The 15,203-nt window shown below is 40.5% G+C and overlaps 1 protein-coding gene across 1 annotated transcript in view; it reads right to left on the reverse strand.

Annotated features, from left to right (window-relative positions):
• pde3b (phosphodiesterase 3B) overlaps positions 1-14,535 on the reverse strand; it is a 41,621-nt gene extending 27,086 nt beyond the window's left edge. The window contains exon 1 of the mRNA XM_083999566.1: positions 13,479-14,535. Coding sequence (XP_083855692.1) covers positions 13,479-14,378 — 900 coding nt within the window. The 5' untranslated portion in view covers positions 14,379-14,535. The remainder of the gene's footprint in view (positions 1-13,478) is intronic.
• Between the last annotated feature and the right edge of the window lie 668 nt (positions 14,536-15,203).

Genomic DNA, 15,203 nt, shown 5'->3' on the forward strand with positions numbered 1-15,203 from the left:
TCAGAGGGTTCAACAGTGGAAAAAAAAAGTAGCACCAATGGAAAAGTGTTTTGAGACAGCAAGATAATATACTGAAAATATTCAAAATATAGTCTATACTTTAACTGATATTAGTTTTTTCCCTCAGTGGTCATGTTTTTAAAAGTAGTTTCAGTGCTTTTTTGTGGCTGGGCCCGTCCACAGTACATCACTCAGCTTTATGTGCCAGCTGCCTCAAAGCACCGATCCTCCATGATACTTTTAGCATTTGGTCCGGCTGTTCAATTAGTATTCACTTTTTTTTTTTTTAATCCTTGTTTTGATTAGTAATTAAAGATGATTGGTTGACATATTGATGCGTTATCCTATGCCAGATCTGAGGCATCATATCAGGCATTTCTTAAAGACACACATGATGATGATGAATGTGTTTTTCAACTATAGTTGTTTTTTGCTCCCTATTGTGGCCGTGTCTGCAGGGAAAAAAAACATTTTCACTATGAAGGAAAGTTAAAATGACTACATTTTCTACATTTATTATAAAAAAAAGAATGAATTATCCTTTAGTTATTGCAAGTCTAAAGTATCTCCAACTCACCTCTTTTTAATAAGCATATTTGACGCAGAAAAACACAAGCCCTAACCCTAACCCCTAAGAATAAAGGATAACAATGTTTATCTCTCTGCAGGAGACTCGTTTTATGAAAACACAAAGGAAAGGAGACAGAAAATAATCCACTCCTACCCCCCGGCTAGCTACTGCTGTCTGCCTAATGCCCTGTGTCTGTGGTACCATGCCAGGGTGCCTGCTGTTGATATGTGGCATCAAGTCCACTGTTGATCCAGTTGATCCTTTGATACAGGCTCATGACAGATAAGGACAAAAGGAGGGTCACTGTGCAGCAGGCAATCCCATGCATTGTGCATTGTGTTGGAATATAACTAAGATAGAACTTTTTAGAGTGTAAAAATGCATTGATATGTTTTTTTCTTTTTTTAATTGAATTAAAAAAATACATTTTCTTTCTGCAGAGCCCCACATCCTCAGGTGAGAGGGATTCAGTGTCAGTGATCTGGTTGGAGGCCTCTCTGGTCGCTAACCCACTGCCGATCTGGGCCTTGATCCCTGAATCTCGCTCTTTAAAAAAAAAAAAAATTATTATGAGCTCGTCATTTCAAGGTCTTTAAACGGGGGGTAGGGGTGGGGTGGGGGGGGGGGTCAGTCAGTGACAGTTTGGGGCGGGTCACCACTTGCACTGTATCTGAACAGCCCAGTGTGCATTAGCTGCAGAGGGGGTGTGCGATTAAACCCTGCACTCTCCGCTCACTCACTGTGTCGTCAGAGAGGAGACCATATGACTACTGCAAAAAAAAAAAAAAAAAAAACTATCTCTGCCCATAGACCCCCCCCCCCAGTCTCTGCCGGTGCTGTTTTTTTATTTTTTTATTTTTTTATCTCCAGCAGCAGCAGCCTGTATCAGCCGTAATAACTCACTACATCACAGTGTTCAGCGTAAAGATGCAACAGACGTGTCCTCTGCTAAACGACTATGTCACGGCCTCTTAACTTTTTTTCTTACACGCACACACACACACAAATACAAAGATACAAGTCTAGTGTGTGAGCACAAACTAACTGTGTTGGTCCAGAAATGTGCTAAATTCTTACAAAAAATAATAACAATGCAACAGAATAAAGGTGAACAGCAGCAGCAGCAGAAGAACAAGTCCATTATTATCTTCACCGGAAATGCTGATGAGCCTTTTGTTTGGTCCACTTTAACAGGTCAGATTTCGTGTGCCGTCACAAGAGAGAGAGAGAGAGAGAAAGAGAGAAAGAGAGAAAGGCAACGGAGGGGGGGAAAGAGGGGATGAGGTGGAGGGGGGGTGATACAGGTCCCCGGGAATTGATTACACTGAACAATGGTGAGCAGATCAAGAGCAGCCTTGGCCGGATGGGGGAGATATCACACTGAAGCTCCGAGTCAGAGACCTTCGTCAGACACAAAATCTATCTACAAAATCTCACTTACATTATGTGAGGGGAAGAGTAAGGGGGGGGGGGGGGGGGTCTGGCATTTGAGCCTATGTCTGTGTGTGTGTGTGTGTGTGTGTGTGCTTGCGTATTGGGGGAGGGGCAGACGGGGTTAAAGTGAGAAAGAAAGGGAGACAGCGACAGACTAAAGAAAAAGTGAAGAAAAGGGGGTGGGGATTGGCCGGGTGCAGTTTCTTCTCCTTCAAAAAAAAAAAAAAAAAAAAAAAATTGATCTTAACCTCATCATTCCACTTTGAAAGATTTACTTCTTTTTTTTTTTTTTTTTTTTTTTTACAATAAGTCAGTGGGAATAAATTGTGCAGAGTTTGAAGGAAATGGCGATCCTGTTGGTTGAAGTTAGGGTTTTCATTGCAGTGACTAATAGTGCTTCACAGTTTTGCCCTTTTCAGTGGGATCTGCCCTCAGCTGCTAAACACACACAAGCCCTCCTCTGTAGCTGCGGCTGACGTCAACCGTCACTTAGCAACAGCCTTTTGGTGTAAAAGCAGCAGTGCTGACACCGTTTTCAAAAGAGGCGCACACACACACACACACACACACACGGAGAGAGAGAGAGAGAGAGAGAGAGAAAGACAGAAAGAAATTCAGAGAAAATGAGAAACAGAGATAGAGAGAACAAAACGAGGGAGAGAAAAGTAGAGGAACAAAGAGGGTAAAATTTTTTGATGAGATTGCGATGTAGAGTGTTTTTCGATGAGGAGGACGCAATGCAAAAAAATGCAAAAAATGAGAAATGGACTGGTTTACAGAGCCACAAAGAGCTGAAGTCACTCCTGTCCGTCCGTCCCTTTAGAGAAAAAGGTGATGTTACATTAATAAAGTCATCTGGAGACTATTAACAGTCAGTAAAAAAAAACAAAAAAAAACAACCTATGGTATGTACTCATTTAAATAAAACATTTACTACATCCTCCATTCTGCGTGAATTCCCACAGCAGCAGTTTCTAACCGAAGGGGCTCCCATGCACCATCTATGTCACAGCACCCGGGCCGTGCTCGCTCCCTGTCACTGGACTGGACAAACAGTCAACACATGCAAGGTTCAGCAACCTCATCCTGAACTTAAAAGCTAAGCCACCTGAAATGTTTGCATTGTCGGGAAGCCTCGTGGTGTAATCAAGATCCTTTGAGACGAGGATCTTCCACCGTCTCCTCAAGCTGCAGGGAAAAAAGAAAAGAAAAGAAAAAAAAAAAGCCAGATCGAGCTGCAAACAAGAGCCGGTGGCTTTGAGGAACATTTAGTTATCACTCATCTCAACACTTTCACAGTTGCAAATCTTTCATGCAGTAAAAACAAGGCAGAGTACAGAATGAGTTGCATTAAAAAAAAAAAGTCTAATTAGCTCAAACTCAGTAGATGGCAGAGGTTTGATCCCCCCCTCCTCCTCCTCCTCCTCCTCCTCCTTGCTTTTTCTCCCTCCAGTCCAACGCTGTGGGCCTCAACAACACACAAACTCAGCCACAAATAAGCTTTGTATAGATAATAATACAAGCAGATAGACGGGGTCAGGACACCTCATCAAGGCTCATTAGAGAAACATAGGAAAGAGAGGACGTGCTGCACAGAGCAGTTCAAAAACAATGTTATCTACAATGAATGTTAGAAATGTATGAACTATTTCATAAATATTGTTTTTAAAAAGAAAAAGCAGAAACAAAAAAAAACATCTATGAAATATTTTGCGAGTTTTCTCTTCTGATGGAGACTCTTCAGACATCAGAGTCATTAGGCTAAGCTCTGGTAGACCTATCATGAAAACTAAAGAGCTGCAAGCTAATTGCTGGTGATCATGACGCAAACGGTTTCCAGGGTAACCCGAGTTTTGGAGTACCCGCTCCAGCATTTCCTCATCTGTTTGCACTCACACCAGCAGGCTGACAATGCAGTCGCTGCATCCTGTTTCACTCTGCAGTCAGCCAAACACACAGCACCTCGCTCCACTTAACCCTTTCTGCTGGTCCTGCTGCTGCTGCTGCTGCTGCTGCCGCTGCCGAGACGTTCACAGCAGCTACGCAAAGCAGCTCTGACATTCAAGAAAGACGGATGAGAGAATAATCTCAGAGAGGCTGTGACAGTAAAGTCACCTGGATCCAATAACAACAAGCCAAGTTTTATCAATGCAATTCCCCTAAATGATTAAAATGATTATGTGCAAACCTGAAAATCTCTATTACAAGATGCATAAAAGCTGATTCAGCTCAGCTGTCACAAAATGTTGTTTACCTGTAACTATTGAAGCTACCTGTGGCTCTGATAAAGGAGTTGCTAAGCAGTGAATTAGGACGTCTTGGTTCTTCATATTGCAACTGTTACACAAACACACTGTGGTTAACGTCATCCTCCGTCAGTTAAACAACAGCTCAGCCTAGATTACATTTCATCAAACACAATTATATTATAATAATCAGCTCAAAGTCACATGAACATGAACACTGCTCCGACTAAACATGGCCACGTGTCCATTACCATTCAAAATTCAACATTTATTCACATACAACAAAATAAGTGTGATGTATATATGAATTATACTGTGGAGAGTAAATACTACAGCTTGAAACTTTTTTTAAAATTCAATTTTCTACAAAACACACACACAACCTTAAACTACAAATAACTTTAGACAGTCAATTCCAGTGTAAGATTTTTAATACATATAAAATTAACAGAATAAAATCTAAAAATTAAGTTAAACTAAAAAAAAAAGGTTATCTTAATTATTGTAATTAACCTTAATTAATATATGTCAATAAAATAAATAAATGTTGCCAGAGGTATCACAGAATAAGAATTTCATTGTACTGTGTGACGTTGTCTCCGGTGCATATGACAATAAAGATTTGAAGTTTGAAGTTTGGAATAAAATATGAGCAAGATGAGCGACACTGTAAAATGTTGTTGTTTTCTTTAAGGCAACATATCAGACTGAAGAAAGTGAAATAAACATATGGAGGATTTCCTGTGCACTGGAAAATAAAAACAAAACTATATCAGCATACATACACTGTGCACGCGCGCACACACACACACAAACACACCTGATCTTGAACACAACACACCTTGTTCAGTCAGTGGTTCAGTTCTGATAATAGTGAACCAGAGGAGCAGCAGCAGACGGCTGCACTAAACGCACACAGGCTTTCATCTCCACACACAAATCAGATAAAGAGGATGAAGGTGTGAACAATACAAACAGCACATAAGGTACAATTTAATTTGGTCATGACTTTATCTCATTAGACCACTGACAAAAAAAAAAGAAAGAAAGAAAGAAGAAAAAAGAAGCGAGCACATTATGATAATGCACATCTCTACGTTTAGAATGAAACTAATTATAATATTATGATTTTCTAAACGACAAATCTACTGTTAGATTTTACACTAATTACTTTCTCCCTGCTCTGATCTATAATACTGATGAGAGAGCATTTGTTCAATCAAAGTAAACATTACATAACTAGTTCAATACACTTTCACCACTGTGCTGCTGACAGTGCCGGCCTTACGCTGCTCTATAGCTTCAGCAAAATATTATTTAAAAAAATTTAAAAAGCAGGAAAATATGTCGTCCTGTAATACAAAATAATACAAAATTAAAAAGCCCAGAGCTTTGTCTGATATTCTGGATGAATAAGCTAAAGTGGTCTGGAGAACAATCCTCCACGGCACCTTTTTCCACCTAAACACTTTCTGCTGCACGCCGTCCGAGGATGGACAATTTCTCCCTTTCTCATCACTGCTAGAGGCGAGACACTATATTCTACAGGGCGATTAATAAGACTTGGCATTTTTTTTCTCCCCCCCCGCCCCCCACCTTCTTTGCAATCACCCTGTGGTACGTCACTGGGTTGTGACGTCAATGTTATATCATTCCACATGGCTTTACAGCAAGCGAACGTGACAGCTGAGAGCTGCTCTGCGTTTTCACTGCTCTCCCTTCCAACCTTTTCTCTCTGCAGCCTGCTTCTCTGTTCTCGTCTGGATGGGGGGTTAGTTAAGTGTATTATTTACCCCTGCCTGCCCCCGTGGAGTGGTAACCACACACACATACACACACACACACATATACACGCACACACACAAAAAAATGGCCTTCTCTCTGAATTCACTGTGTCTTACTCATGAAGTAAAGCTTTTAGATTCCTACCATGAAAGCCACAAATACAATAATCCTACTTTAAAAATATTAATTCCACTTTATTCTCTTTATCTCAGAAAAAAAACTAACTGGGTGTCAGAGACGCATGCTGATATAATTCTGGGCAAGAACAGGTTGCCATTCAGGTCAGACAATAAAATCATTGTTTTGTGGAAAACAGTCATTTGAATTAAATGATTCTCAGAAGCCAAAGCCAAAACATGCAGCAGAACATTTGCAAAACATACTTCTCACTTGCAAATGGCTTCAACCAAATTTCGAGGTCTTTAGTTTGTGACGCTTGTGATTACTAGTGGACAATCTCAAAGTGCAGGAGTGATCTTGCAATAAAAAATAAAATAAAAAAAGTAGGAAATACAACGTTTTACAGGGCACCTTCGCTCCGTGCTTCACCGACTTCTTTAGGTTTTTTCTACTGAGGAAGAATTCAGCTCAGAGTGACACAGTTACTGCAATAAATCTGGGATTCAGTGAGCCTGACCCCTGGAACTTACAGTCAATCCATAAAGCTTTGGTTGTGCAAGAGGTTTTGAGTTACTGTGGCAAAAAAAAAAAAAAAACACACACACACACACACAAAACCAAGACTTGAAATGATCAGAACAAAAAGAGAAATTCACATTAAGTGAAACTAAACTTGCTAAATGAGACAATCCTATTTTCAAAAGCTGGTTTGTAGATTTGCCCTGGATTTTTTTTTTTTTTTTGGCGTCAGTCAGTGTGTAGGTTTGGCCATGTTTTCACTTTCACAGAGACAAAAACCTGTTGTCCTGTTTCATGATCTGGAAATGAACAGTCTGAACACTGTTTCAATCCACCCGGCCTCATACAACAACCACTCACATGAACATGTTCACACGTATTCAAATTGGGTGACGCAGACGGGCACTTTCAGAACATTTGTGTCATTCATCACTTCACTCACACTTAGATTTTGTTCTTAGTGGTCCAGACTTGTACGACCGATGACCCCTACTCTCTCTCCCTTCACATGAAGAAATCCCACTCACTTATGAAGGATAGTGGCCTTTATCTGAATGAATTCTGGCTGAGATTTATTCAATTAAGAAGATATTCTGATCATTATCACTATGGTCTTCTAATTTCTTAAGAGTTTTTTTTTTCTTATAGCTTATACATTTCAGTGGAGACAAGTGAGAAAACCCTCTCACTGAGACGACAGCTGCCTCAGGTCTCTGTCTGTCCAGTATCATCCTGCGTTGCAGCCGACGGTGTAACGTCAGCTCCTGTAGGTTGTAATATTCTCTGCTCTAATTGTCGTCACACATTTTAGTCCTGGACTTCGGGTTCCAACTCATGTAGCTTCAACTATTCCCCTCCTTATTTCTGCCACAGTGCATGCGGCTCTATGACAGATTTACTATTGACATTTTCTAGTTGTTTTGCGTCTTGACTCCTGCCTCCTATGCTGTATGTATGTATTATATGTTTTGTGTTTGCTGGTGTCTTGACAGGAGGGCTTGAAGCTCTCTGACATTTTTGTGAATGAACCTTTCACCCAGACGTTGAAGAAGTTGAAGAGACGACCTTATATGGTGATTTGGTGGTGTTGTGCGATTACGATGATGATGAAGATAAAATCTTAAGGACGTGCACCTGCTCATGAGCATCACGGTATATATTAGTCTGAGGGCGGCTCTTTGGTTAGTTTGGTGAATCTCAGCCATACAAGCAGAAAAATTACACACGAACGACGTTCTCGCACGTGGCCCGTGTTGTTGTGTAACTGGAAGACTGTGAAGGCATCAACAAATATGAGGGTGTCCTTCTTTAAATCTGTCTGACGGAGCTAAAGGATCACACAACACAACAACAATTATAAAAAAAAATGTGCTCAGCTGCAGACCGTCACTGTGCACCGGACGCTACACACAGGCAGAGACGAGAGAGAAACTGACCTTTAAAGTAATCTTTGGACTCGCAGCGTGACCGTATCATGACATGAAAATGAATTAGTCTGTAAATTCCAAGCACTAATTCTCATTGTTTGTTTGGCCCTTGCTTTAAGATCACAAACAGATAATAATTATATGGTTTATTGACATGTGGCGCGGTGCAGCTCTATTTTAGATACACAATGTTTTCATCCGAGCCGAGGTCGACTAAAGACGCTTTAAAGCAGCAGAGTCAAAGAAAATATTATTTCATGGACCACTATTAAACCAAACCATAGGGTAAAAATGTATCTTTATATTTAAAAAAGAAAAGAAAAAAGAATAAGACTAATAAGTAGGAGAATAATAAGTAAGTTCTCTAAGTAAGAGAAATATCTGCTGTTCTTGCAATGACATACTTCCGTCATCTTGTTGTTAAAAAATAGTTGCAGTGACGTCAATGTGTTGAAACTGTACAAACTAGTGTCTGTGGAGATTTGTGCCTTCAGACAGACGGATTTATATCAGCTGATTTAAATCTGTATGAAATCTTTGGAGCTGTACTGTCCGTATTTGTTGTAACATGTAGCTCAGCCTTTTAAAATTGAATTCTTGGCATTATATTCATTCAGAAAAACAATAACAGTATGCCGAATTAAAGAGGCTGTGGAAGCTTTGATGAGATGAAGACTAAAAAAAATTGTTTTTTTTCCTGGTACATAGACAACATATGTGCTTGTCAGTACCAGCACAGGCCCACTACCTCCCCCAGTTAAACTCTGTATGGTTTTTAGTGTATAATGTCAATAAAGGTAATGTATCAGTCAAGTCTCAGACATTCAGCTGCTCCTCCTACCTACCAACTATGAAATAACATTTCATGCCTCCTCTTTATTTCTTAGCACATAGTTTCCTTTCAGGACACATTACCACCTCCGACTGTTAACATGTACAGTTTGTGTTAATCCAGGAAAAGCCCATAAACCACCTCTTTTTCACTTGCATGGTCAGAAAATATTGGTTTTTTTTTATGGCAGTTTGACACGCAGGCCAAACTACCAGCTAGCATGTCCTAAAAAACATTCAAACCAGGAGCTAAATTAGCCTCATTAGCCTAACAGATTAATATGTTTGGCATGCGCGGCCGGTCTCGTGTATGACAAGCTGCTCATCAAAGCCTCTCTCTCTCTCTACAGCACCACCAGTGGCCAAAGTCAAGTTTCACCACAGCAAAAAGCAAAAGCCTCTGTCCCAGTTCTTCTAATCTGAGTTCAAACTGAGGACACGTATGGCGATTTATTTCTTAATAATATAACCTACAAGGTGTCACAGGTTTTGTCACAGCTGTTTCTTCACCTATTGGAAATAACTGGTTTTATTTGATCTTACGACACCTCTCGATAGTTTAAAGTGATTAATTGTGTATTATTACGTGTTGCTGTGTGTATATATTCAACTAGACTTGGTAAACTAGACGTTTTTGTATTTTTAGGTGCAGCTAATACTATGGTCTTACAGCTTTCTATTCAGTTGTAGCTCTTTTACTACTTCATGACCTGTGACAGGCCAAATATAACCTACACAAATATTTTAAATATCTATATATCTCTGGTAATACAGACACTGGACATGGACAAACTCTGGTGTCTGGTGGCCTAACTCTCACCCGTGGTGTCTTTCAGGCCATGGGGTGTGTTTATCTGAAGCAGCACTTATATCTTTAATATTTATGACAGCATCATGTTACAATTAGCCACATTAATGGAGCGGTAACGAAGAACCCATCGGTTCAAACACAAATGTCAAATGGATTCTCAGTTGCATTACAGAGAGAGAAAAAAACATATTGAATCACAAACTCAACACAGCACAGAGCTGAGTCTCGTTTTATTCCTATGTCTAATAAAATATAATCCATTCATATGATGTGATACGGTCTTTATAGCGAATGTCTTTAGATTCCCAGAACTGTTACTACACAAATAACCTATAAGTGAATCGATGACATGTATTTTCCGTATTACGACACCTCGGGGTGCAAGTCTTGCTGTGGTTATACCATGATTATTTAGCACAGATAAAAAATGATAGCTATGTTTATATCATTATCTATTTTTAAAGTGTGTTGGTCCGCGAGTGTCACTCTTGTTTAGGTCCTTTTCGGGCAGGCAGAGTCGACCCGTTATACTTTTACAGCGACACAGTACCGTCTAGAGACCTAGTCTGCACTAAAAAAACATATAATCCACACAAATGAAGAACATTGGTAAAAGTGTTGTTGACAGCATCTTTTTTTAACAAGCACATGACGGTTAATTGAAGAAAAAGCAAAAAATAATCTTGTTTAAGTTGCTTTCTACTTCGCTCGCACACTGTTCATATTTTTTTCTGTTCACCTGACCAAAGCAGCTCGTCTTGATGACGAACTCTCTGTATATGAAACCACGTGGTGCGGTGAACAAAACAACAACCCCCCCCCTCTCCCTCCTCTCCTCCTCCCTCCTCCTCCTCCTCCCTCGCCGCCAACCCCTGTCTGCAACAGAAAGACAGAAAACCTGTGACCCTCTCTCTCCGACCACAGAGCGAGGAGGTCGGCTGTTGTGTGCGCCTGTTGTTGTGTGCAAAATATGTGTGAAGATGAAGCGCATGTGTGACATCACCAGTGAGCCCTGAGTGACTCCTTCCTGACTCTTCCTTTGTGTCTCTTTGTGTTTAGTCTCTGACGCAGAATATAAAAATACTCATTAATACGCAGAGAAGTTCTATCACGGACGATGATTTCTGACATTTTCCTGAAATGAAAAATCCAGGTGGAATTAAATTAAATTAGCAGCTAAATTTAAATTATTTCAATGACAATTTTTTATTGAAAATGTTTCCCTGTGTTCTGGGGCTGCACAGTTTATATTATTATCACACTATCCCAGTGGAGATGTAGACCAGCATGCAGTGGGGGGGACAATACACCAGACAAGGCTGCCAGTAAAGCTGCATCAAAGGGCTGACACCTACAGACACACACTCGCCACACGATTCATAACCAACGGGCTCCTCAGACATCAAATGCACCTGACGGGCATTTCTCAGAAGAAAACCCACACCGACAGGAATATTATGGAGACTCTTTGTGTCGTTTGTCCCCTTGTTCTCACTGAGGGAAACTTAAGTCTGACATTTAAATGTTTACTGAGACTGCTGCCATTTGTGCTGTTAACAGTGAGGTGATGACGTTGTTGGCACTAACAATGGCCTGCAGTTTTGGTTATCTCTCGACTTGGTGCGGATTAGGATGCATGTCAGATATTTAGTTGATAAGATGTCACGACTGTACGCAATCAACAGCATCTTATTCTCCACTTTTGCGGAAGTTTTGACTGTTTTTTTTACGCCACAATACTGTCTGAAATGTGCATTTATGCAATTTTATCTGTTTGATATGATGTGGGACTGTATCTGCTGTGTACACCTGCCTAAGAAGAAAGTGTAAAACTTATGAGGAAAGAGAAATTCTGACTTACTCACAAGGTTTGTGAGATTCAAGTCTTGTCCCAGTCTCTGAATTATGTCAACACTGATGTATGTTTTCTATTATAAATCAAATAACAAACTAATACTGATGTTGAATAATCCAAATATGAATGTGTAATGGGAATACTCTCATCAGGAATGTTTCTTTAGATTCCTTTTTTAACATAAAGCCCTTTTCTGCAAATATTGAAGAGAAAACACCTCATCTTAGATTATATTCATCAACTTTCTCTTCAAGATAAACAGGCCGGTAAATGTTGTAACTAAGGCGTCCATCACAAAACTAACTTAAAAAAAAAAAAAAGATATTCCAGCCTCCATATATCATTGTTTACTTCTCAGTAATGGCCAGTAACACATAAAGCACATTCTGTGATCTAATGTTTCTGTATCAGATCAGATGAAGCAAAAGGTGAAATGGTGTGGGAGTCCAATAAAAAGCTCTTCACGTCTGAGGTCGTATTCATACAGATTCTTGAATGATCCTAAATGGTTTTGTTTTTTGTGTGTGTTTTTTTTGGGGGGGTTTTCATCCAATGTTAAAGGCCTGACTCAATGTGAGTGCTAATCTGCTAACAGCCTAAAACACAATGAAGTGGAAAAACAACTGCTGGAAATAGGACAACCGAGACAAACTGGACATACATTTTTAGTTCTCTTATCATTTCTAACTAAGCTTGAAGGACACAAAAACAATGTGTGTGAGCCGATGGCTTGGCGTCCACGGAGGAACTGCATGTTAAAATATATTGTTTAAAATAAGAGCAACAACAATAATGTTGTCGTTTGTCTACAGAGGACAGCAGCCTGCATCAGCTTTTTTTTCTTTCTTTTTTTGTCTGCAATATAGCCTACTGTATGCAACATGATAGTCTTCAGCTGGTATGGGTATCACTCGGTATAGGTGTATTGGTTTACGAAACTCATGCAAAGCAAGAAAGGCACATCACTTTGCGGTGGACCTGTTAGCTACTGTGTGTAAACAACAGACAAGGAAAAAACAAAAAGAATCAGACAGTGAATGAGGACACTAAAATAATCCCTGTGTGTGTGTGTGTGTGTGTGTGTGTGTGTGTGTGTGTGTGTGTGTGTGTGTGTGTGTGTGTGTGTGTGTGTGTGTGTGTTCACTGTCATTTTTGCTTTGTTGACCGCTCCAGTCAGATGGGACTGTAGGCCACAACACTGGTTGGGTTTGCTGCTGCTGGTTTTAGTGTTATTATATAGGGAATAATGATGATGATGATGATGATGATGATGGTGATAGTGGTGATGATGATGCAGATGGACACTCACATTTCACTGATTATCTGACAACTTTTATATTTATATACATCCCCGATCCATCTTGACACCATGAATATTCCCTGTCTTCATCTTCACCCTATCCTCATAGCATATGCAGTGTTTATAATTATTCTGTATTTATAGATTATACAAGCAGATTAGATTTTATTTTTTTATATATATATATATAATTATTATTTGAGATGCTTTAAATGTCATTTCTTGATAGTGATAAACACATAAAGGCCTGCATGATAATAACACTGCAAAAATAACCCATACAGCACCATGTTTACCTCAAATACAGGTTATTTACTTTTTGCACATGCAATGTCAGACTGATATTATTATTATTTAATATTCTATTATCATTATTATTATAAAACAGCTTGTTTTTTGTGGCTGTGGGATTTTTTTTCATGACCTAAGCCTGGGTGTTTTCTTCCCCCTGATGCACATGTGTGTCCTCGGTGTACTGGATCAGTGGGCCTACTTTTTTTTTTTTTTTTTTGTAACAAGTACAACAACAGCAGCAGCAGCAGCAGCCGTGGTCCTGCATGGGGGAAGAATAAGACATACCTGCTCTCTGGATATGCAGGGCAACGAGGGTCTGCGAGGCATTTTACAACTGCCATAATAGCTGGTCGACGTCTCCCCCAGTGACACACAGCTGGACCGTCTCCTCGGTCTGATCACAGGCACCTTTTCCTCGGCGCTGGAGATCCCAGTCGGTGCTTCCCTCGACGGGTAGTAGCGGTCGAAACACAGCCCCAGCAGGGAGCCAGAAACCCCCGCAAAGCAGGCGAAGAGCGGCCGGAGCAGCGCGGGCAGACCGCTCAAACTTGTGAAAGAAACCAGCCACACAACGCTGGCAAAAACCAGTATGAGCACACTGTGTTTGAGTTTGAGAGTGGGGATCAGCGTGAGCAGACCCACACATCCCAACACGAATAACAACCTGCCCACCATTTGCATCTGGTGCTGGTCCGACTCTCCCCATTGCAAAAACCGCAAAACCAGAAAATCCCCGAGGTAACACGACGCTGGCAGTGACACGAGCCAACATTTGCTGCTCTCCTTCTTTTTCCTCCGCAGGTAAAACGTGAGAAAGAAGAAAGCACATCCTATGCTGAACAGGGGGCTGATGGACTGGGAGAAGCCCCACAAAAAAGTCCGCAAATCCCAAAGCGAGTCACTTTGCAAGCTCCTGGAAATGAGGAAAGAAAGCGCGACAATTACAAACGCGCCGACGTACAGGGCAGAGACCTTGAGTAATTTTGAATTGAGGATGTCTTCGTTGCAAAAGCCGCACAAGTTGAACAAAAAACCCCTCTGATGGTCCTGTTTAAGGGGGGTGACGCAGCTCTTCACATAGCCGTTCCTGAAGCCCTCTGAGCTGTTTACACTTCCAGCTCCGTCGTGGTGTTGGTGCCTTGTTATTTTACTGTGCAAAACCTCTCCTTCCTCCCATGCAGCCATGGCTTCGACTGTGCGCCCCTCTTCGTGTCCACACACCGAAGTCCCCCCCTTCCGATAACTATTCACGCCGTATTAACGCTGAACTACATGACAGCAAACGCACTCCATGGTCACTCAAACGTGCTCCAGCACTTGGACTAAAGAAAGAAGGTGAGATGTTGTTTTTACAGAAACGGGGCTCCGTGTCGCCGCCTACAGGCCACAACTCAGACCTTTTCAGGGCTCTCTCTTTTTCTTTTTTCTTTTCTTTTCTTTTCTTTTTTTTTGTAATGTGGAGCGCCTGACCAATCCTGGGCTGCATCATAAATATAACATAATAAACACTCTCCGTGGCTGCAATAAAAACACACTAAAACTCTTTTTTTTTTTTTTCAAAGTAGGTTTGGTTTGATAAAGAAAAAAACACTCTTATAATAGGAGTTTTACCATAATTTCCTGTGGTTTCAGGTATTCCCTTTTAATTAAGGTGAGTAGCCTATTGTTGTCTTAATTCACAGTGTTTGTGGTTTTAGACATGCACACAGTTTAAATATCACTTTGTGTAAAATGGAGACAAATAAATGAATTAGGCCTAATTCAGTTAAGCCACTTCCACAGTTTGTGAATGTGAATTCCTGTTATGATTAAATTTTACACCTACGCACATGGTGTTAGTATAAATTAGTTCCACCACTATCTAATGAACTGTATATGTGAAGTCATTTTTTTTTAACCATCTTTAAATGAATTGGTGTTTTGTTTTGTTTTTTCCAGTCTGTGTTGCTGTTGCTGCCTGCATCGCATTGCTCTGTGATCTACTGCTTCTGTCTGCCTTCACTGCCTCCC

This window comes from Trachurus trachurus (genome assembly GCF_905171665.1).
Source record: "Trachurus trachurus genome assembly, chromosome: 3".
In the NCBI taxonomy this organism is placed as follows: Eukaryota; Metazoa; Chordata; class Actinopteri; order Carangiformes; family Carangidae; genus Trachurus; species Trachurus trachurus.